The sequence below is a fragment of the Myxine glutinosa genome, chromosome 12 (genome assembly GCF_964187855.1).
Source record: "Myxine glutinosa chromosome 12, kmMyxGlut1.1, whole genome shotgun sequence".
NCBI classification, from domain to species: Eukaryota; Metazoa; Chordata; class Myxini; order Myxiniformes; family Myxinidae; genus Myxine; species Myxine glutinosa.
Window position 1 is genome coordinate 42,572,132 of NC_136272.1, and position 22,881 is coordinate 42,595,012.

Genomic DNA, 22,881 nt, shown 5'->3' on the forward strand with positions numbered 1-22,881 from the left:
GCTTCCCAAGGAACTCGGTTTGCATGCATCATGATGTAAAACTGACTTTTTGTTTCCTATGTACAGGCTTTTATTTATTTCTTTCTTTATTTTGTTAGATGAACTGTTCCCTCACTTTTGTACCAACTGGATTGTGACAACAGTTATGCCTTTGAAGGTTATTTGCCCTTCATCATAAGAATCCCATTTCCCTTGTCTCACCTTTACACCCATCTTCCTCCCTTCTATCCCCTCCCGCTTCTTCATTTCCGCAATTTGATGCCCAACCCTTCCGCTCCTTCTCCTGCTGCTTAGCCAGTGTATATATAATATGTAGATTTGATGGTGGCTCTTTTTGACTTTCGTAACTTCTACTGCTGATCTTAACTCCTGACATAACTGGGAGGCAGTTTACCAGCACCCAACCTGACCTGAACTCTGCCATCATCTCTGGATTTCCATGAAGCGGTTGAGGTCAATTATCATCCTCAATAGCCTGGCACTAAACGCCACAATAAGCTATTTATACACATTAAAATGGTGTTTTCAGGAAATAAATTTAAAAATTCGACTCATAGTTTGTGGGGGCCTAAATACTTCCCTACACACAATAAAGAACGGGGTCGGGGATCATTTAATATTACCTCTCATGTAGCTGCAAAGGCTTAGGCACTATCGAGTGATAGACAGGTCCAGATTTCAATATTTGTGCTTCAAAAATAGTGTTGTAGGCATTTTGTGTTAAAAGTCGGCAAACAAGTTTTTTAGGGTAATTTGAGGGTGCTGAATTCAGAAAAATTGTTTGCCAGGCTGAATTTTGTGGTTTTGACCCTCAAATTCCCAAAAAACAAAATGGCCGCCATTTTTACCATGTTTTGTACTATAGCTCGGCTTATATGTATCACAGGAGGTTAAAAATTGTGACGATACCCATGTTTGTGATACTGAGGATTCCAGATATACTGTTACCTAAGTTACGACTAGTTTGGTTTGCGCGCCATCTTGAATTCCAAGATGGCCGCCATAATTTAGCCCAATACAGTAATAAATGAGCCCAACCTTTTGGAATAAGCAATAGAAGAAGTTGAAATGTGCATGGTAATACACAGGTTTGTGATACCAAGGATTCCAATGTGTTTTGTAAATTTAAGTTGTAACCAGTTTGGCTTGCTCGCCATTTTGAATTCCAGGATGACCGTCATTTCTCGGCTTCTTCGTATTGAATGTAATCAGGCCAAAGAGACAGATTATCAAACATCTATACCGTAAATGCATAATTTACATACATGAATACACCACCAAACACATCCACACACCATCCACATCACCAGCCTCCCCCACCTCCCACAGACCCCCCCACAGACAACACACACACACACACACACACACACACACACACACACACACACACACACACACACACACACACACACACACACACAAACGTAAAATATTACTTAATTTATGCTTAAGTTACTATTGATTATAATAGTTTAAAAATTAACATTACTAATTACGTGTTTGATAATTTTTGATTTTTTATAATATAAATAAAGGCAGTGGTCATGCTGAAATCAATGGCTTGAATCTGTTTTTCCATCTGAATTATTGTGATGCTTGATAAATGAAGTAAGTTTATTTTAATTATGATACTGTTACTTTGTAAATAACATACAAGATGAAATATTAAATTCCAAGAGTATTTAAAGAGAATTATAATTAGAGCAGTCTAACTTAATGTTAATCAATATTGAACCACAAACTATTTTTCTTTCTATCACTACAGATATGTGACACCTCTGTGAGATCATGGATGTGTCAGTTAACTTGAAGAGATCCACCCCAGTTTCCCTCAATCTGTGCATAATATGTCAAGAAGAGAGACGAGACATCCTGTACGATGCATCAGAAAAAGGCCTGGGCACATTGTCGAAGATTACGCACGAACGACAAAAGTTACGAGATGTCAAGTACAAGGATACGGTTGATAGACTCTTGAAGGTCCTGAATGAAGACTCCAAAAAGGAGATCCATTGGCACAAAACGTGCTATGCTACATACGCAAGCAAAGAAAGACTTAGTAGACTTAAGAATGCATCCTTCAAAGAGAGTGGTCCCTATTCTTCTTCTGACTCTCCGTCAACATCAAGACCAGCAGAATCCCAGCCTTCCTGCCCAAATCGACGTAGTAGCGCGCAGCCCACCAATTGGGAATTATGCTTGATCTGCCAACAGAAAAAGGCCAAGCAGAAGTTAATTTCCATAACAACCTTTAACAAGAGCCAATAAATATTGGAAGCTGCAAAGTTTGACCAAGAAATGAGTGTTCGTGTTGCAGCTGTCAGTGACTTTATTGCAGCAGAAGGAAAGTATCATCTCTCCTGCTATGTTCAGTTTATCAGAAGGACATCCCAAACCAAAGAGAACTCTCAGCATACAGATATTGCGATGATTTGGCTATGCAATGAGCTGAGCTAAGGGAAGTGTGGAACCGGTATCGTACCATTGCCAAAGAATCCATTTTGATTATTCCACCCTCATTTACCAGTCCAATGGGCACATTCAAGGATAAGTTGGCTCTTCAGATTTCAGAATTTTACGAGGTAATTGTACTCAATGACAATGCACCGTGTGAGTGACGTTCTGTTCTGGTTCCGCTGAAGTTTGGCCACATACCTGTTTCAAAGATGACACAAACAGATGAAGAAGCAGCAGCTACACTCACGATTCCTACCTACCAACCACAAGAAGAAGATGAGTTCCTGTCCATGATCCACGTTGCCCTCAATCTTAGAAGTGACATCCTTTCACACCCAGCTTACGAAGGAGTTAATGTCAGTGAAGAGGAAGCTATTAAATGTGTACCAGATAGTTTGTACATGTTTCTTAACCTAATGGTAGGTGGCCAGTGTCTACTGGAGCAAGATGCTGATGAGGACAGCAGTGATGGTGAAGATGAGTCCGTAAGACGCTGTTGTATACTTAGTCTCGAACAGGATTTGATCTATACAGTTAGTGGTGACAGGCACTTGACTCCAAAACATATTGGATTGGGCACCACAGCCTGTCAAAGCAACAACTGCGGCTGTAGGAAAGGGAAGCTACCTTGCACTGGAGGATGCGTATGTGCATATGGACAAGAAGAATGCAGAAACAGAAGAGACTAGGACTTACTCAGAGTAAGAATGAATACCAAAGCAATGAGTGGATGGACAGAAAGGAGGAACAATTAATAATGATTTTGTGTGCTTATTTCAAGAAATAGTAATACAAAACACCCTACTGTACTACAGAACAAAGCAAGGTGTTGGTTTTCCAGAACAACTGTTTCCAATATTGATCTTTTGTATCTAAAACTCCATGTCGGTAAATGAGGGGTATTGCACAGGTAAAGCACTGCTAAAGTAAATTTCAGCTACTTTGCAGCCAGATCCCGGGTACCGGGTGCAAGATACCATTCTGGTGTAGGTTAAGTATTGATTTGATGGACAATGGGTAGATTTTAATTATCATTGACACAGATCAATCAACCGATGATCCCTCTGAAGCATTGCTAAAGTTCAAAACAAATCATACCGCGGTACCTCAAATTTCACCAAATGGACACGTCCAAATTCACCTTCATCTGCCAGGATCGCTGGAATCTACTTCAACAGGCAGCAAGTGCTTAATTAATGTATGTACTTTGAAGAATGATTTCACGTCATACTAATTTATCATAAAACTTTGAATTCAAGATGGCAGGCAAACCAAACTGGTTACAACTTATGTGGAAGCTTTTTTTGGGGGGGGGAAACTTTGGTATTACAGACATGGGTATTGTCATCATTTTAAACATGTGTTATTTATGCCTATGGGCTGATTAATGCATTAGGTGAATAATGGTGGCCATCTTGGAATTCAAGATGGCAGATAAACCAAACTGGATACAACTTAGGTGACAACATATTTGGAATCCTTGGTATCACAAACATCGGTATTGCCACCATTTTAACACTTAAATAATGCTTCGAAGCCGAGTTATAAGGCAAAAAAGATGAAAAATGGCCGCCATTTTGTTTTTTCAAATTTGAGGGTCTAAATCTCAAAATTCAGCCTGGCAAACAATTTTTTGGAATTCAGCACCCTCAAATTATCCTAAAAAACTTGTTTGCCCACTTTTAACATGAAATGCCTACAACATTCAATTTTTCTCAAATCTGGACATGTCTATGATAAAAAAGAAAAAGAAAAAAAGACCAACTTTTTTTATTCAAGATTTGCAAAAAAATGCTTTTTCTAAAAACACTCCCCCGCACTTACTGATGAAGCTCTGAAAGTTTGACGAAGATCTGTGGCCATCTCTGAGTAAAATGGTGACACACACACACACATGCACACGCACACGCACAGACAGACGGACAGTCAGACTCTTGTATTATAGATGGTAGGATTGAGCTATTGGTCGACTTTAGCTGCAGTTTGTTACATGTTTGGTGAAGGTGATGTGATTCCAAGTATTTTGTAGTTTTTATTTTATTTTTTACGGGGAGTTGTTGGTTGTACTTCATGATTGTAGGGTGGTCATTGGATTTATGTTTGTCCGGGTTTCGGAGAGGGATTGTTAATGTGTTTGGCAAAACGTTGATTCTGTTAAGTGTGAGCCAGTGTTGGAATTATGTTTTGTTGGAGTAAGCAAATGGTTGTATGTACAGTGTGGTTTTGTGCTGCTGTGGAAAACTCATTGCATAAGTAAGGATTTTTCTATGAGGAGCAGGTTCTGGAATGTCATGTCACATGAGAAGGTTATGTTATGTCCTGTCACATGAGGAGGAGTTTCTGGAATGTCATGTCACATGAGAAGGTTCTGAAATGCCATATCACATGATGAGGTTCTGACATGCCATGTCACATGAGAAGGTTCTGACTTCGTCACATGAGAAGGTTCTGAAATGCCATGTCACATGAGAAGGTTCTGGAATGTCATGTCACATGAGAAGGTTCTGGAATGTCATGTCACATGAGAAGGTTCTGACATGTCATGTCACATGATGAGAAGATTCTGAAATGCCATGTCACATGAGAAGGTTCTGAAATGCCATGTCACATGATGAGGTTCTGGAATGTCATGTCACATGATGAGAAGATTCTGAAATGCTATGTCACATGAGAAGGTTCTGGAATGTCATGTCACATGAGAAGGTTATGTTATGTCCTATCACATGAGGAGGAGGTTCTGGAATGTCATGTCACATGATGAGGTTCTGGAATGTCATGTCACATGAGGAGGAGGTTCTGTAATGTCATGTCACACGAGGAGGAGGTTCTATAATGTCACGTCACCTGAGGAGGAGGTTCTATAATGTCACGTCACCTGAGGAGGAGGTTCTATAATGTCACGTCACCTGAGGAGGAGGTGGTTCTATAATGTCACGTCACCTGAGGAGGAGGTTCTATAATGTCATGTCACCTGAGGAGGAGGTTCTGTAATGTCATGGACCAAGGTTAAAAAGTGCTGGGGAAAGGACTGCTCCCTATGGGACACCATTTGTGAGGTTTTTATATGATGAAAATATGTTGATTGTAACACTTGCTTGACTGCAGAAAGAAAGAAGGTTTGTTGTCAATGCTCATGTTTGTAGTGATAATATTTTATATCAGTGTGTCGAGGAACCGTGTCGAAAGCCTTGTCAACGTCGATAGTAATGGGTAAGGTGTGTTTGGGGAGTTGGGGTGGTTAAATCGGTCTAAAATGAGGTGCGTTGAGGTAGTGAGATAAGTTGTTGTGGAGTGGAAAGGGCTGAACTCATGGTGGTGCGCTCGAGGAATATGAGGGTTAATGTGAGAGAGAACCAGGAGCTCAATTAATTTGGCCGTACAACAGAGTAATGATATCGGGTGGTAAGAGCTTCGCCTGATCTGTGGGATTGTTGTTCAGTTTTAGAATGGGAATGATTATCGGCTGTTTCTATATGTCCAGGATAAACCATGGATTGTTGCATATGTTTGTTTGTGCTTGAAGGCCGTTTTAAGTGCATGTTGGATATGCCATCTGAGTCTGTTGTGAATGGGTTTTTAAGTTTTCTGATTGTGTGTAATATTTGTTTAAAAGTAAAAAGAGTTCCCCCACTTCCCCCGTCCAATGGTAGTCCCACAGCGAACATGTTTCCTCCACCAGGACCAGGTTGGGTTTAATGAAGTTTTCATGTGTAACTGTTTGAATGAAATAGGCAGACTTATTTGTTGTATTCAATTTTTTTTGGATTTGTCTGTGTCAAGAGGTGCTGGGGAGTGGAGGAGGATCGGTTTGGGCCCCCAGACTGAGCCCCGATGGACGACATCTGGCATTTCTTAGGGCGCTGGCTGGCAGTACGCATGGGCAGTGCGCTGAGCTTCGCCTGGTAATTACAAATGCAGCGATGTAATAATATCGGGCATGTAAAGGTGGGGTAACTTCCTGTTGTAGGAAATATAGGTGTGTGTGTGCGTGTGCGCTGTGATTCCTCCTGGGTGTAAGAACCAACTTTGCCATGGATGTCATTTTGATCAAGTTTGTTCAACTATTGTTCCCTCAGATTGAATGGGAGAGCAAGGTACAAAAAGTCATTGTGGACATTGTTAATCAACCAGCAGATGGTAGGTACAGCACACACACTCACACCCAATACCTCTACACTAGTTTATTAATGCTCTTTCTCACATACATGCACACTCACACTAACTATACTTTCTCTGCCTTAGTAAAGTTTTTGAGGTCATGATTATTTCACTGCAAAAGCTTAATATTCTACTCCATCTGAAACCGCTCATGACCCTTTGCATGTCATGGTTCCATAGTCTTCATCATTACAGTTTTACTGAACACAACGTTGTTTACCTTGTGTTTGAGCTTTGAAGTCAAACTGAGCGTGCACGTGAATGGGGTGTGTACAAAAGAATACCTCTCTGCAGCGTTCGCGTTTCCAGGACTTTTTGCATTCTCGCTCCCGTACCGTTGCTGGGCCTCTGACTCTCGTCGTCTGCTGTGCCACACAGCTTGGCGCAGTAAGCAGGTGAGTAACTGAGTCCTCACATACACATTCCCCGCCTGATTCATTGCATGTACGTGTTCCCCATCTGAGCTTTTGCGCTTTTTTTCCTGTGCTCTATCCTAGTCATTGTATCTTCTTGACCTATCTTCGTTCTTTCAAACATTGTTCTGTCCCTTTCACGAATGCTATTACAGGTGCTGGTGGTTTTGGATACAGAAACTGGTGTTGTTAACAGACTTACAACTGGCGGTAAGATGGTGGTCTTTGTTTTGTTTTCATGTACTTTAAATTTATTTATTTTTTCTTAAAACTGTTCCTTAGGCAAAAAAGCAAAACTATCATCCTGTCATACATCCTGAGCTTATTGTAACAAACTTGTAAATATGCATTACTGTGCATTCCATGGCTATCAGTGAGTACAGTTTGAAAGGCCTTCCTTATGCTCTCGTACTAGTCTTTTCGTTGTTCCCCTGCTTCCAGTCTCCCATTCCTCCTTGCTGAGCAACACAACACAACAACAGGCATTTTAAGGCCATTTTCCCTGCTAGAGCGGGGGTTAGCCTTGCGGGCCCCATGACAATCTTCTCCATTTTGCCCTATTTTATGCATCTCCCCTTAACCCTTGCCCACATTTCTTCTTCCACCACCTTTAGCCAAGTCTTTCTCGGTCTTCCCTGTCCTCTACTTCCTTCTACATTCATTTCCATCACTCTTCATCATTCACTTCATTCTTCATCTTCATTCATTGATTCACATCATTCTTCACTCATCATTCATCCACCAGTCACTTTCATCCTTCCTCAACACATGACCAAACCATCTCAACCTGTTTCTCTTCACAGCATCAATCACAGGCTCTATTCCCATCATCTTTTGCAATTCATCATTTGTCTTCCTCTCTTTCAACGATACTCCACACATCCACCGAACCATTCGCATTTCCACCCTTTCCAACCTTCGTTGCTGCTCTACGTTCATTACCCATGTCTCGCTCCCGTAAATCATAACACTTCTCACACATGCAGCATACACCTTTCCCTTCAGCTTCAACGACACTCCCCTCCTCATCAGCACGCCACTCAGTTCCCGAAACTTCTTCCATGCACATCTCACTCGAGCAACTGTTGCTGAGTCTGATCCACCTTCTCCATTCAACATGTCTCCTAGGTAGCAAAATGTTTTCACACCTTCCTCCTTGCTGAGCACTCGTTAAATATCGGAGAATGTTGCTCTAGGGTCAGAAATATCTCCTTCCACTTATTACCTCATCTTATCCGTTTTTATCCACCGATCCATGTGACCTGGATCGGTGGATCGACTTCCGGTCCCTCGAGCGACGAGGCTTGCTTCGATCTCTCCACAGCATCAAAGTTTGAGTGTTTTCCCGTTCGTTTCCTTGTCAAATTTCCGCTGGGTATTTTGTTGTGTATGTGTTATTGTGTGTTTCTATTTGGTTTTGTAGTTGTTGCAAATTTGTGTGTAATTAGTCGTTTTTTGTTCGCAGCCTGGTCTCTCCGGGCTCCCTCCCCCCCCCCCCCCCCCCCCCCCCCCGTCAGTGTTTTGTGAATATGGGTTCTTTCCTTCATAGTATTTGCTTGTTCTTTGATTTTCTTTCCCCCCCCCTACCTCTCACGAACATCTTACCCTTTGTCCAGCGTTTTGAAAACAGAATAAACAAACAAACAAAAAATCATTCTATATTAATTCTTTCTCTCCTCCCGGACACGTGCTTGTTCGCTCTCCTCCTCGTCTCGACTTGTGCCCCGCCCCCTATATCTCGTTTTTCTTCCATCTCTGCTCCTGCTTTCTCAAATCCACGTTCTCACTTGGAGACTTTTCCCAGATTGTTTTTCATGGTTTTGTTTAAATATTATTTAAATATGTTTAAACTGCAGCCGTGATGCTGACGCCGCCCTCCCCCCCTCCCCCCCCCCCCCCCCCATTTCCATGTTTTAAACGTTTCCCAGTGTGTACCCTGGATGAGAATAGGTGCACCGTATCCCTGCATGTCGTAAGAGACGACTAAGAGGGTTGGCGTCAGGAAGGGCATCCAGCCATAAAAACATTGCCTCAAAAAGAGAACCATGACAATTACAACTCCATATGGGCAGGGTACAGCCCGAAGTGGAGATCGGTTTCTGAGGTTTGGAACATGGAATGTAGGGACAATGACAGGGAGATCAGGAGAAGTGGTGGAAGTATTGGTCAGAAGAAGAGTGGACATATGTTGTGTGCAAGTGACGAGATGGAAGGGAAGTGGTGTGAGGATGGTGAAGGGCAGGCAGGGACAGAAATACAAGTTTATGTGGCAAGGGTGCCCGGAGGGCGTGAATGGTGTTGGTGTCCTGTTTTCTGAGGAGTTTGTAGACAGTGTGGCGAGTGTGACTAGAGTGAGTGATAGGTTGATGATGGTGAAAATGATGATTGGAAAGCTCTTGGTGAACGTCATCTCGGGATATGCTCCGCAGGTTGGTCGGAGCGATGAAGAGAAGGACAAGTTCTGTGCAATAGAGAAGCTGATGGAAAACGTGAAAGATGAGGAAGTTTTTGTGGTAGGAGGAGACCTAAATGGACATGTGGGAAGGAGTATGGATGGTTTTGACGGAGTTCATGGGGGTTACGGATATGGTGTGAGAAATGGAGAAGGTGAAAGGATTTTGGAGTTTGCTGATGGAGCTGATTTGTTGATTTGTAATACTCAGTTCCAGAAAGAGGATAATAAGCTTGTTACATACATGTCAGGTGGGTCGACGACAACAGTTGACTACCTGATGGTGCGTAGGCGAGATGGGGGACACCTCCGGGACACAAAGGTGATCCCGGGGGAGGAGGCTGTTTCACAGCACCACTTGGTTGTCTGTGTCATAAGGGTGAAAGGTGCGAGGAGAGCTCGGCGGGTGAAGTACCAACCGAGAATGAAGGTGTGGAGGTTGAAAGAGGTGACAGTAAGGGAGGCATTAAAAGAGAGGCTGAGTAGGGTCGAGGATGATGTGGTTGAGCTTGAAAGTGGTTGGATGTCAATGAAAGCTAGTCTGTTGGGAGCCGTTGGTGAGGTATGTGGATGGACAAAAGGACCACCGAGGCACTCGGAAACATGGTGGTGGGATGATAAGTTGGAAAGAGGATTGACGAGAAGAGGAAGAAGTTCAAGGAGTGGCAGAAAGCGAAGGGTACGGGAGCAGAAACAGCAGAGCATGAAAGTTATAAAGCAGCCAGGAAGGCTGCAAAGAAAGAGGTAGCAAAGGCGCAGGAGGCATGTAGGAAAATGTTTGGAGAACGCTTGGATTCGGAAGAGGGTCAGAAAGCAGTATTCAGGATTGCAAAGCAGATAGCGAAAGAGAGGTGTGATGTGATGGGGGTGAGTTGCTTGAAGGATGAAGTGGGACAAATCGTTGTCGACCCAGATAGAATTATAGGAAGATGGAAAAGATATATGGAAATGCTGTTGAATACAGAGAATGAATGGGATGGCAACATAGAGAGTAACCCAGTTTTAGGACCGGCAGAGAAGATAACTGAGAAGGAAGTTGAGGAAGCGATAAAAGCAATGAAGGGTAGAAAAGCGGGAGGGCCGACGGGAGTTGTGGGAGATATGTTGAAGGCAGCAGGAAGTTGGGGTGTGAAGAGAATGACAGAGATCTGTAATCTGGTGGTGAAAGAAGGCCTCATTCCAGTGGATTGGGAACTGAGTACCCTCGTCCCTCTATACAAGGGGAAAGGTGACCCTCTGGAGTGTGGCTTGTACCGAGCGATAAAGTTATTGGAGCATGGAATGAAGGTATTGGAAAGGGTGTTGGAGAGGAGGATAAGGAAGAAAGGGAAGATCGACGAAATGCAGTTTGGATTTATGCCAGAAAGAGGAACGACAGACGCGCTTTTCATTGTGAGGCAGTTGCAGGAGAAGTACATGGAGAAGAGGAAGAAGTTGTTTCTTGGGTTTGTTGATCTGGAGAAAGCATTCGATAGGGTTCCACGCAAAGTATTGACATGGGCATTGAGGAAGTTAGGAGTGGAGGAATGGTTCATCAGAGTAGTGATGGCAATGTACAAAAGAGCGCGCACAGCTGTAAGGACGAAGGACGGGAACAGTGGTGAGTTTGAGGTGAAGGTGGGAGTGCATCAGGGGTCGGTACTAAGTCCACTACTATTTGTAGCTGTGATTGAGGTGCTGGCTCAGAACGTAAAGGAGGGTTTACCGTGGGAGTTGTTGTATGCAGATGATCTGGTGTTGATTGCGGAAAGTATGGATGGACTGAAGGAAAAGATGAACCATTGGAAGGAATGTATGGAGACAAAAGGTCTGAAGGTGAATATCGGAAAGACGAAGGTGATGGCAAGTGGTAAAGCATGTGGTGAGGTGGAAAGAACTGGGAAGTGGCCCTGTGCTGTGTCGGAAGGGTGTCGGAGTGAACTCCATTCAATGTACAATGTGTGCTGAGTGGGTTCATCAAAAATGTAGTGGTCTGAGGGGGTCATTAACCAGTGTGGCAGCTACATTCAAATGTAAGGTGTGCACAGAGGGAGCTGCAGATGGAGGAAATGTTGAGTTGGATCTTGGAGACTGCGTGAAGCTGGAAGGTGTGAAAACATTTTGCTACCTCGGAGACATGCTGAATGGAGAAGGTGGATCAGACTCGGCAACGGTTGCTCGAGTGAGATGTGCATGGAAGAAGTTTCGGGAACTGAGTGGCGTGCTGATGATGAGGGGAGTGTCGTTGAAGCTGAAGGGAAAGGTGTATGCTGCATGTGTGAAGTGTTATGATTTATGGGAGCGAGACATGGGTAATGAATGTAGAGCAGCAACGAAGGTTGGAAAGGGTGGAAATGCGAATGGTTTGATGGATGTGCGGAGTATCGTTGAGAGAGAGGAAGACAAATGATGAATTGTGAAAGATGATGGGAATAGAGCCTGTGATTGATGCTGTGAAGAGGAACAGGTTGAGATGGTTTGGTCATGTGTTGAGGAAGGATGAAAGTGACTGGTTGAGAAGAGTGATGGAAATGAATGTAGAAGGAAGTAGAGGACGGGGAAGACCGAGAAAGACTTGGCTAAAGATGGTGGAAGAAGAAATGCGGGCAAGGGGGTTAACAAGGAGAGATGCAGAAAATAGGGCAAAATGGAGAAGATTGTCATGGGGACCGCAAGGCTAACCCCCACTCTAGTAGGGAAAATTGCCTTTAAAATGCATGTTGTTGTTGTATCCGTTTTTATCCACCATAGAAGACAATGTATACATTCAGTTCCCTTTTGGCCACTGTTCCTGCATTACACCAAAAACCTTTTTTTAATACATTGACAAAGGTTAATGTGTTAAAGGCACGGAGAAGTTAAACTTTAACTAAACTAAAGGCAGATAAGTTAGTCATATGTGATATGACTAAAGGGACTTTCGGCTGGCTGTTCCATCTTCTAGCATTTTCATTGAAGATCTACCTTTCAAGAACAACAGGCCATTGTGTTGAAACTCGTCAAATTCTAAATTCCTGCCTTGATATATTGAGGGTGGGGAGGGGGAGAGCGGATCGTGAGTTGTGTGGGGTCGGGTATCGGGGGAACTATCTGAAATAATGTGCCGAGCAGTTTGCATGGCATAACCACAAAGTTTCTACATATTCTTTGCAGGAAGCTGGAGGCTTCTAGATGTAGATGGAAAAGACTTGGTGATTGCAGCTTCATCTTCTCCCAACACACCGTGGACTTTGGTATTTGGGGAATGATATGAACGACACTTGACCTTGACCATTTATTTAGATTTTTCACCATCACTACCTGTGAGGTTCCATGAAAAACTAAACTTTTTCTGATAGCTTGTTAATGTCCAGCAGCCTATTTACCAAGATCTTTACATCCTTATGCATATCACCATCTCTAAAAAGAAACTTCTGCACAAAATTTGGCATGATATAAATACTGTAATTTTTTTTAGGTATTTTGAGAGTCCTTTAAGATCCTCTACTCGCTATCCAAACAAATCAAATTGATATTACAAATGAACTCTGCTGTTGTATGATATCTAGTGTTAGTTTATTCTGAGGGTACTTTATCTTCGTGAACAAGCAGTCGTCTTTGTACAGATAATATAGAAGGTGGTATAACATGTACCAAGCATGATGTGACAGTTCATGATGCCATGTGCGCTGCAGTCCGTAGGTTTACTTCCTGCCAGGGGTGCTGAAGGCTCAATGATTTGGCTGTCACTGGATGCAGCACAACCCTTTGCTGAGATTGAGTGGATGGTTATTCCATTGCAGCCACCACCAGCAGAGGACAACCAAGCATACCGTTTGTACCTCCTTGCTATTGGCTTTGTCACTAGCATTACTGATTCCACATTCCACATTGCTGATTCTGCATTACCCCATTGCTGATTCCACGTTCCCCCATTGCTGATTCCACGTTCCCCCATTGCTGATTCCACGTTCCCCCATTGCTGGTTCCACGTTCCCCCATTGCTGATTCCACGTTCCCCCATTGCTGATTCCACGTTCCCCCATTGCAGATTCCACGTTCCCCCATTGCAGATTCCACGTTCCCCCATTGCTGATTTCACATTCCGCATTGCTGACTCCACATTCCGCATTGCTGACTCCACATTCCGCATTGCTGACTCCACATTCCGCATTGCTGACTCCACATTCCGCATCGCTGACTCCACATTCCGCATCGCTGACCCCACATTCCGCATCGCTGACTCCACATTCCGCATTGCTGACTCCACATGCCGCGTTGCTGACTCCACATTCCGCATCGCTGACTCCACATTCCGCATCGCTGACTCCACATTCCGCATTGCTGCCTCCACATTCCGCATTGCTGCCTCCACATTCCGCATTGCTGACCCCACATTCCACATCGCTGACTCCACATGCCGCGTTGCTGACTCCACATTCTGCATCGCTGGCTCCACATTCCGCATTGCTGACTCCACATTCCGCATTGCTGACTCCACATTCCGTATTGCTGATTCCACATTCACCAGTGCCGATTTCGCATTCCTCATTGCTGATTTTGCATTCCTCATTGCTGATTTTGCATTCCGCATTGCTGATTCTACATTCGGCATTGCTGATTCTACATTCGGCATTGCTGATTCTACATTCGGCATTGCTGATTCTACATTCCGCATTGCTGATTCTACATTCCGCATTGCTGATTCTACATTCCGCATTGCTGATTCTACATTCCGCATTGCTGAATCTACATTCCGCATTGCTGATTCTACATTCCGCATTGCTGATTCTACATTCTGCATTGCTGAATCTACATTCCGCATTTCACCTTTCGTATTGCTGATTCCATAGTCCGCATTCCATATTTTGCATTGCCGATTCCACATTCATGATTGCTGATTTGTTCCACATTGTTCATCAGTGATTTATTTCACATTGCTGAATTGTAAACAAGTTGTAACAAGTTGTAACAAGTTGTAAACAAGTGTGTGTGGTTTGTCTTCAAATAGACTTGTACCCACAGTTCAGAGTCAAATTGATTTCCTCTCAACATGAAGATCAGAGCTGTACCATTACACGTATTTCAAACCAAAATGCCCCTTTCCACCCCCAGCTGGGATTAAATACGAAGCTATCCTGTTGGCCCCATCCCCATCTGCCATGCAGAAGTTTCCTCTCGTTGTCTATCCTCATGGTAGGTTTTGCTCGAGTATCGAGTCCGACGGACTGAATTCTCTTTTTTTATTTATGTCGAAGGCTCCAGTCACGGACTATATAGTCCTCTTTGAGGCCAGGCCTTTGAGGATTGTAATTCACGAGAGGACCAGAGGTTCACCAGAGGACCTGGGTTTGATTCTCGGTCTGGGCGCATAGTTTTCCCACATGTATCGTTTGGTTATTCACAATCCTGTTCATTTATATTTTTATTTATTACTTGGCAATTTTTTTTTTTGACAAGTATGTTGATCACTCTGGTTTGTGTGTGTGTGTGTTTGTCTGTCTGCTCACTTATACTTGCCTACAGGTTACAATTTTAAACCGATCTTCACGAAACTTCACCAAATGGTAGAGTTAGTGGTCTGACAGAATCCTAATTATTTTTGAGGTCAAAAGGTCAACATAGGCCAAAGGTCAACCATTTTTTAATTTTTTTTCTAAAATCCTCAATATTCATCCGATTGACTTAAATTTTGAATAGGATTTACATATCGGATAAGTGAATTCAACCACCAACTATTTTTGAGGTTAACATAGGCCCAAAGGTCAACAACCCCTTCAGATTTCTAAAATCCTCAATTTTCATCTGATTGACTTGAAATTTGAATAGGATTTTCATATCGGCGAACTGAATTCACCCACCAACTATTTTTGAGGTCAACATAGGTCACAAGGTCATCATAGGCCAAAGGACAACCACTTTTTGTCAAATTTCTAAAATCCACGATTTTCATCCGAGTGACCTGAAATTTGAATAGGATTTTAATATCGGCTAACTAAATTCAACCACCAACTATTTTTGAGGTCAACATAGGCCAAAAGGTCAACAACCTTTTCAGATTTCTAAAATACTCAATTTTCATCCGATTGACTTGAAATTTGAATAGGATTTTCATATTAGTGAACTGAATTAAACCACTAACTATTTTTGAGGTCAACATGGGCCAAAAGGTCAACATAGGGTGCATTTCTAAAATTGTCAATTTTCATCCGATTAACGTAAAATTTGAAGAGGATTGCATTTCAGGTCACTGAATTCAACCACCAATTATTTGTGAGGTCAAAGGGATGCTCTACTGAGTGCTATTCTACTTTCTCTTTTGCCAAGTGTCGCTCTATGAGTGATTTTTATTTATTTATTTTCTGCTTTTGTCCCATTGGTCTCATCAGACTGTGTATTATAATGGTGCTGTGTTTGCAGGAGGGCCACACTCTGTATTTAGTACTGAGTGGATGACTTATCCCGCCATGCTCTGCCTCGTCCGCTGCGTTGTCCTCCTAGGTAAAATAAAACTCTGAATATTTATCACCGTTTGAATAATCCAGAACTTGGAGATGCCACCAAGATGTCTTGCATCCTTACATCACATTTTAAATTTATTTTATTTTCTTGGACTTTAGACCTTGTTACTTGAGACTGTCCAATGAAGGACTCTGGAGTCCAATGTGATGATAGTTTTTTAAGTTTGTCAGAAATGTTTCCTCTTATTATGAAATTGTTCATTGAAAACATGCAAATATGGTGAAATACTACTGTATGAAGCTTGTGTTGCTGCCTCCATTGAGTGGTTAATCAATTGATGTCACATGGCCTGTTGTTCAGGTTGGTTGGTTGTGCACCATGCTCAAGACAGACCGTTGGATTTAAGCAGTTTCTTTGCAAGGATTACAATCCTGGACAGGTCACCACTCTGATACTCAACTGAATGTGCAGGAACATCGAATGTAACCAGGGCGCTGGCAATTAACTCACCTACTATTCGCGAAGGATACCGTGTGTCTTCATGGGGGGGGGTCTTTAATGTGCTCCAACCAATGCCAGTGGATGACACCTAGTTTAATATCCATCTGAGGGACTGCATGTTGCACACGCATTGATGCCTCACCCTGCTTGTGAAATACCAGGATGACATTTTATAGCTGGGTCGATATTTGAACTCAGGATAGACACCAATGGGGCGAGTGCGCGCACCTCGAGTGTATCCTGCCAGTCCCTCTCCTTGAAGTCCACAGCCAAATACTCACCATTAGGATAATTCAATTTCGCCAAAAGGTAATATTCACTCAGTAATCAATAGTAGGGTAGGATCAGAAGGGATTGTGGCTAAATTGGCCCCCGTCCTTAACAGGTCCAGATGCCCCAGTTGTACAAGTTGTTGTGATTGTTTTGTACAACAACGTATGCATGATTATCACATACTATCTAGTCAAAGTGAACTTTTAGTTGTAACCTTGTGCGGTCGTGTTCCCAGTTAATTATCGTGGATCATGTGGATTTGGTCAGGACAGCATCTCCTCTCTGCTTGGCAACATTGGCACTCAAGATGTGTTGGATGTGCAGGTGAGTGTCAGTCCTGGGTGATTAGTGGGTTGGGGAAAGGGTTGGTTGAACGATATGAGGAGGGGAGGGGTTGGGGAAAGGGAGTGATATGAGAATGTACTATAACGGTACGATTGTGATCTGCTGAGAAAGTCAGTCATTGTGTCATAATCATTTTGGACTTTAAGAGTGGGAGGGGGGGGGAGGGGCGGGATGTGGAGGAGGGTGGGGGGGGGGGAGGATGGGGGTGGGTAGGGGAGAGGTTCTCAATGAAGAGAGTTGAGGATTGTTTTTCTTTTTCTTACAGCGTGCAGTTGAGGCAGCATGCCAACGAGACGATGTAGATGTGCGGAACATCTTTTTGCTTGGGGGCTCTCACGGAGGGTTTTTGGGTTGCCACTTGATTGGTCAATTTCCTGAGCGATTCCGTGCCTGTGTGTTGCGGAATCCGGTCATTGATCTTCCAAGCCTGGCAATCGTGTCCGACATCCCAGACTGGTCAGCGATTCGTGATTTATTTTTCCCACTCGGGCACATTTTAGGGTCATGTGCGGTAGTGCTGATCAACCATGATATTCTTGTGCTTTGCGTGATATTCTCTCCAGGGCCAGCGTAGAGTCTGGGCAGGAATATGATGGCACATGTGCACTCAGTGAGGAGCTGCTGGGAGCAATGCGGTCCAAATCCCCAATTGTACATGCCTCAAAGGTAAGATATTTGCTTGCTGTTGTACGATTTGCATCGGAGCACACACGCAAACTCTCCCACATCTCTTATGCTTCGTTTCCATGCTCCACTCAACCCAGGTTATAAACACCGCTGCCCCTTGCAAATGACATGCCCGCATCCCTCAAACTTACGTTGCATGGAAACATTTCACTTGACTGGGTTCCAACCGTAAAAGTGGGTTGCGGGAGACCTCGGAAAAAAGGCTCAAACGGGGTTTTCGACCCAGCTCCAATGGTGCATGGAAACCGAGGTATAATAATTCCTCACTCATTTCGCCTCCCTTTTTCAAACAGATTGTTACTCCCACACTGCTGCTTGTGGGACAGGAGGACAAGCGAGTCCCATGCAGTCAGGCCACAGCATTGTACCGTCTCTTGCTTGCCAGGGGGACTCCAGCACGGTGATGACCGCAACGGCACAAAAAACTACAATTTGCTTTTCATGCACTGGCTTCTATAATGTACATTTGATCCACATCCTTCATTACAATCGCCTTATTTTGGCCATTTGTGGAAAGGCCTGTGTAACCGTCCAATTGGTTCAGAATAATTCCTTTATTCGTTCATTGATATATATATATATACTAGCAGAAGTACCCGGCATTGCCGGGCGGGGGAGGGGAGGGGGAAGGGGAGGGGAACGGGGGGGAGGGGAGGAGGAGGGGGAGGAGAGGAGGGGGGGAGGGGAGAAGAGGAGAAGAGGGGGGGGGAGAAGAGGGGGGGGAGAGGAGGGGGGAGGGCGCGTGAATCGTCGAATCAGCGCGCTGCTCTGCCACCGATTCAGATTCCGTGTATAATATTCCTCGCTGAAAAAAAATATGGATCTAAAGATGAAAGAAAAAAAACCTATGTGGTGTGAATGGCAATGTTCCTCGCTGAAATGTGAAAAAACGCAATCGCGCGGCAAGGAACATCACGTGATCGCTCTGAGCGATCGATTGCAACTCTGCGTCGTGTCGTGGGCGTTGCCAACGTGGCCTCATGCTCCCAGGTGATTGGCTAACTCGAGCTCGAGAGAACCATAATGCGCTACATTATGGCAAAAAATATGGATCTAAAGATGAAAGAAAAAAAAAACCTATGTGGTGTGAATGGCAATGTTCCTCGCTGAAATGTGAAAAAACTGAATTACGTGCGAACGCATAACTGTGAGATTATGGCGGCAAAGTTGGAACATCACGTGATCGCTCTGAGCGAATCAGCGCGCTGCTCTGCCATTCCGGTCGTAATATTCCTCGCTGAAATGTGCTGAGGTAAAAATATGGTAAAATAATATTATGAAATAAATTTTTAGGTCGGCCATGTTCTTACCAGGCTCAATGGCCATGTCTGTGCCAAATATCAAGTACGTGAGCCTCTCCGTTTAGGAGTCTATCAGTAACATTACACACACACACACACACAAACTGTGTTTTATATATATTATATATATATATATATATATATATATATATATATATATATATATATATATATATGTATATATTTTTTTTTTTTTTTTTTTTTTTTTTTACTTTTGTGTTACTATTATGTCTTTCAACCACTTCTTTCGTATGCAGCACAGGGCTGTGGGGTAGCATCATTGGCCAAGGACACATCTGTGTCGCTGATGCAGTGCCCCCTGTAGGTTAGGGCAGGATTTTAAAATTTGCTCACGGTGCCAGCGATAGCTCTCCTACTCTTTGCAACGAACACTGGGATCTTTAACGTCCACCATCTAATGCCGACAGACGAGACACCCAGTTTAACGTCCATCCGAGGGACTACAAACACATTGATGAATTGCCCTACCTGTGAAACACCGGGATGACCGTTTATAGCTGGGGCGGAATTCAAACCCGGGCTAGACAAGTTGGAGGAGTGTGTATACCTCTCGGCCATCCTGCCAGCCGGTGCATTTGGGAAACTGGATTTGGATGACTGGCCCACTGTTTTCCAGGTTGATACAGCGGATGTTTATTTTGCATTGGGCACTGATAAAGGGAATGCACAACCATCAAGTTTGATGTCGTATTTATGTATGTATACCAGTGAGAACCAAGGGAGTCTGGGGAGGTTTGGTTCGCTTGAAACGTAATAAATATTTGGGTTTAATGCGTGTATTGTTTGGCTGAAGTTTTATTGAAGTGGAGTGTAAACCCTGCTTAAGGGTGTAGTACTGGTGAAAAATTGAGAAAACTACATAGGTACCTTTGAGAGGCCTTTACACAAAAACAAAGTCAAGTTAATATCTAATTTTCAGTTTTTCTTGAAAAATATAATCTTGGCTTTAACTCAGACCAGTTTCAACGCTTCTTTGTCATATTACATGCATATAATTTGCATAAATTAGACCGTCAATAAAAAACAAGGAAAAACAAAGAACACTTTTCTACTTCTATGTCACCTATCATTCTTTTCACACAAAACTTGGTACATGTATTATACATGTGTTACTCTACTACCTGATGAGAGGATTTTGTGAAATTATGTCAAATGTTCACTAATTAGCTAATTATGCCAATTACCAGATAAAACTTGGTTGTCCTTCAATAAATCCACAATGGCTACTCCTATAAACAAAAGCCTTCATCATTTTAAAGGAAGTGATATTCTGAATATCCTGTCCAAATTTCAGCCCAAAAGAATGATGCAAATTAAAGTTATAACAAATTTCATGCAAAATATGATATTTCTTGTACATTGCGTGTAAAGATAACAATAATTAGGGGTACTTCTATGACCTCTAATAGCATGATTCTTGTTTATAAGACTATAAGGAAACTGTTCAGCTAAAAAAAAAAAAAAAAAAATATCACCTGTTCACCAGTACTACACCCTTAATCAGCCACACATTCATCAGTCAGGAGCCATTGCATCATGTGCTTTGATGTGCAACTGTTCACTTCACTAACTTGTGATTTGCATGTGCGTCAGGATGGTATTATACCCCGAGGACAACCACTCACTCGCGAAAGTGGACGTTGAGGCAGACGCCTTCCTCAACATTATCTTGTGGTTTGGAAAGCACCTTCTGCAGCCACCCCTGTGGTCACTCGCATTGGATCCTCCTTCTCATCCACGGACCTGAAGTGTAACCACTTGATTTTTTTTTTTTTATGCACTGGTAATCTGATCTGTGTGTAGAAGAAGAAGAAGAAAAAAAAAAAGAAGAGTATATATAAACATCCCTGTGAGTGGTTTGTCTTTCCTGTACAGGGATTTCCTGTGCTTCACTGCTGGATGCACAAACTGTCCTTTTACTGGGACAGGACGATTGCTTTGCACAAAATTAAATCCAAAATGGAGAATCTGCTATTTCCTTGTGTTCACTCTGCCATAAATGGGTGGTGCTTTTGTATCATGCGTTGTGGTGCTTTCACCATACGCCGAGTGGTGCTTTTGTATCACAAGAAGGATCTCTCACGTGTTTTGAAAATATTTTATTTTTGATCATAATCCTCTCGTCATATGCAAAATTCAGTTTTGTTACCAGTACCATTCTCAGCCAGTGTAAAACATAATTCAGAGCTCGTGTGCAGAAATTAAAAACCAAGTTAGAAGGAGACACTTATTGGGTGCCAGCTCAGCTGCAGGACTTGTGATTGGACTTCCCTTGATGGAAATTGTGAGGGAGATTTGCCATGAGACACGAGCTGACCACGCTGACAAATCAGCCACAGTAGGGAAGTGAAAACCACTTTCCCAAATGGAAACTGAAATGATCTTGTCACCAAAACACGAGATGTACATTACATTCGTTGTGATGTATTACTCATGCCTAATGCGGTGGAACAATTGACAGCAACATTAGGTAGCTCCCTATCCTTCCTCTACCCATCCCAAGACAGCACAATGTAAATTGACCTTTGGGATTTACTTGCACCTGAACTCTTGGGCTGTGGGGTCCATAGTGTTCGTGTTCAAAAGGATCATTTTAGGAGAAGCGGAGCTTGCCAGTCTTATAACTACCTTTACATTTTCAAGTGTCAAATTTTAAGATTACTCTTTATACAAAGGTATTAAAAATAAGCATTAAAGCTCCAAGTGCAGCCAGCAGACTTCGTTGCGGTTGAGCTTGCTCATCGCTCCGGTCGACCTGAAGTTGTCACACTTTGTAGTACACTTCCTGAAATCTCTCCACCAATCCTTCATTTCCTTCGTCTTCCAAGCTTCGAACAATCTGTTGATGCCAAAGGTGACAGAATTGAGCGGAGTCGTTGGCCATGGCTACAAGATTATGATAACGATTATTAATTTTCACAAGCACTGAAGATTGTAGATGACCAATGACCATAAGCTCCAGCACCATGCAGCACCCTTTGTGGTTAATTTTTGATAGCTTTTTAGTGTGTGGTATTTTGTGGCACTTTACCGGTATTCCTGATACAGGAATTGAGTAGTGACATAAAAGTGACTAGCAGAAGCCCATTGGAAAAATACCACAATAAAAAGGAATCGTTTTATTCTTGCGCTGCTTGAAAAAGCTCAATGGGAGATTCAATAAGGAATTTTAATTAAAGAGTAAAATGAGTTTAACAACTTATTGATTTATCAAAAAATTTGATTGAGTAAACTTAGCCTGGATTGTATGAAGATAATATTAGGCTACGGAATGAGGTACAGGCTGTCCACAAAGACTTGTTCTAGTTTTTAAATTGTATTACAACCAAACCACGAGATACAATGATACGGTTTTTTTGCATTTTATCACGTAATTCATAAAGTTTCTTGTGTTCTTCAATACATCTCAACATGTGCACCTTTAGTGGCATGTAGCGCATCCAAGCGATAATCCACTTCAATCCACGTGTTGGCCAATATATTCCTCATCACATTACTGATGCAATTGGTTAACCGAGATACACAAAGTGTTCAATGTCAGTGTCAGGTTTGGAAAACAATCCTTGTCACACCCCAACAAGAAAAAGTTGAAGGGCGTCGTATCGGGAGACCGTGGAGGCCAGGGGACTGCCCTGCCACGTTCAATCCATCTACTGGGGAAGTTATCAGTTCTAATGGTTGCACTATCTGCACTTTATATGCATGAAGAAGCAATCTCTTGTGCACAACTGTTCTTTGTTTTGTTTTTTTGACACTATAATTTATCCCGAGGTTTGGATTAATGTGAACCAATGTTTCCTTAATGCATTTCCATGTTTCGGGGGAGGGAGGAGGACAGACAAACAGCATTAGC

General features: G+C 42.9%; 2 protein-coding genes across 4 annotated transcripts in view; one reads left to right on the forward strand and one right to left on the reverse strand.

Moving 5' to 3' along the window:
- APEH (acylaminoacyl-peptide hydrolase) overlaps positions 1–20,995 on the forward strand; it is a 41,996-nt gene extending 21,001 nt beyond the window's left edge. The window contains exons 10-22 of the mRNA XM_068132585.2: positions 6,238–6,359; positions 6,534–6,594; positions 6,910–7,010; positions 7,184–7,238; positions 12,613–12,692; positions 13,134–13,272; positions 14,554–14,634; positions 15,859–15,939; positions 16,910–16,998; positions 17,285–17,475; positions 17,583–17,685; positions 18,000–18,106; positions 20,622–20,995. Of these exons, the coding sequence (XP_067988686.2) occupies positions 6,238–6,359; positions 6,534–6,594; positions 6,910–7,010; positions 7,184–7,238; positions 12,613–12,692; positions 13,134–13,272; positions 14,554–14,634; positions 15,859–15,939; positions 16,910–16,998; positions 17,285–17,475; positions 17,583–17,685; positions 18,000–18,106; positions 20,622–20,775 (1,364 nt within the window). The 3' untranslated portion in view covers positions 20,776–20,995. The remainder of the gene's footprint in view (positions 1–6,237; positions 6,360–6,533; positions 6,595–6,909; positions 7,011–7,183; positions 7,239–12,612; positions 12,693–13,133; positions 13,273–14,553; positions 14,635–15,858; positions 15,940–16,909; positions 16,999–17,284; positions 17,476–17,582; positions 17,686–17,999; positions 18,107–20,621) is intronic.
- A 117-nt stretch (positions 20,996–21,112) lies between these two features.
- LOC137437884 (plexin-B3) overlaps positions 21,113–22,881 on the reverse strand; it is a 143,974-nt gene continuing 142,205 nt past the window's right edge. For all 3 annotated transcript variants that reach the window (XR_013620986.1, XM_068132583.2, XM_078766310.1), the window contains one exon: positions 21,113–21,867. Coding sequence is in view for 2 of the 3 variants with exons in the window: in XM_068132583.2 (XP_067988684.2) it covers positions 21,793–21,867 (75 nt within the window). In the remaining variant the exon portion in view is untranslated. The remainder of the gene's footprint in view (positions 21,868–22,881) is intronic.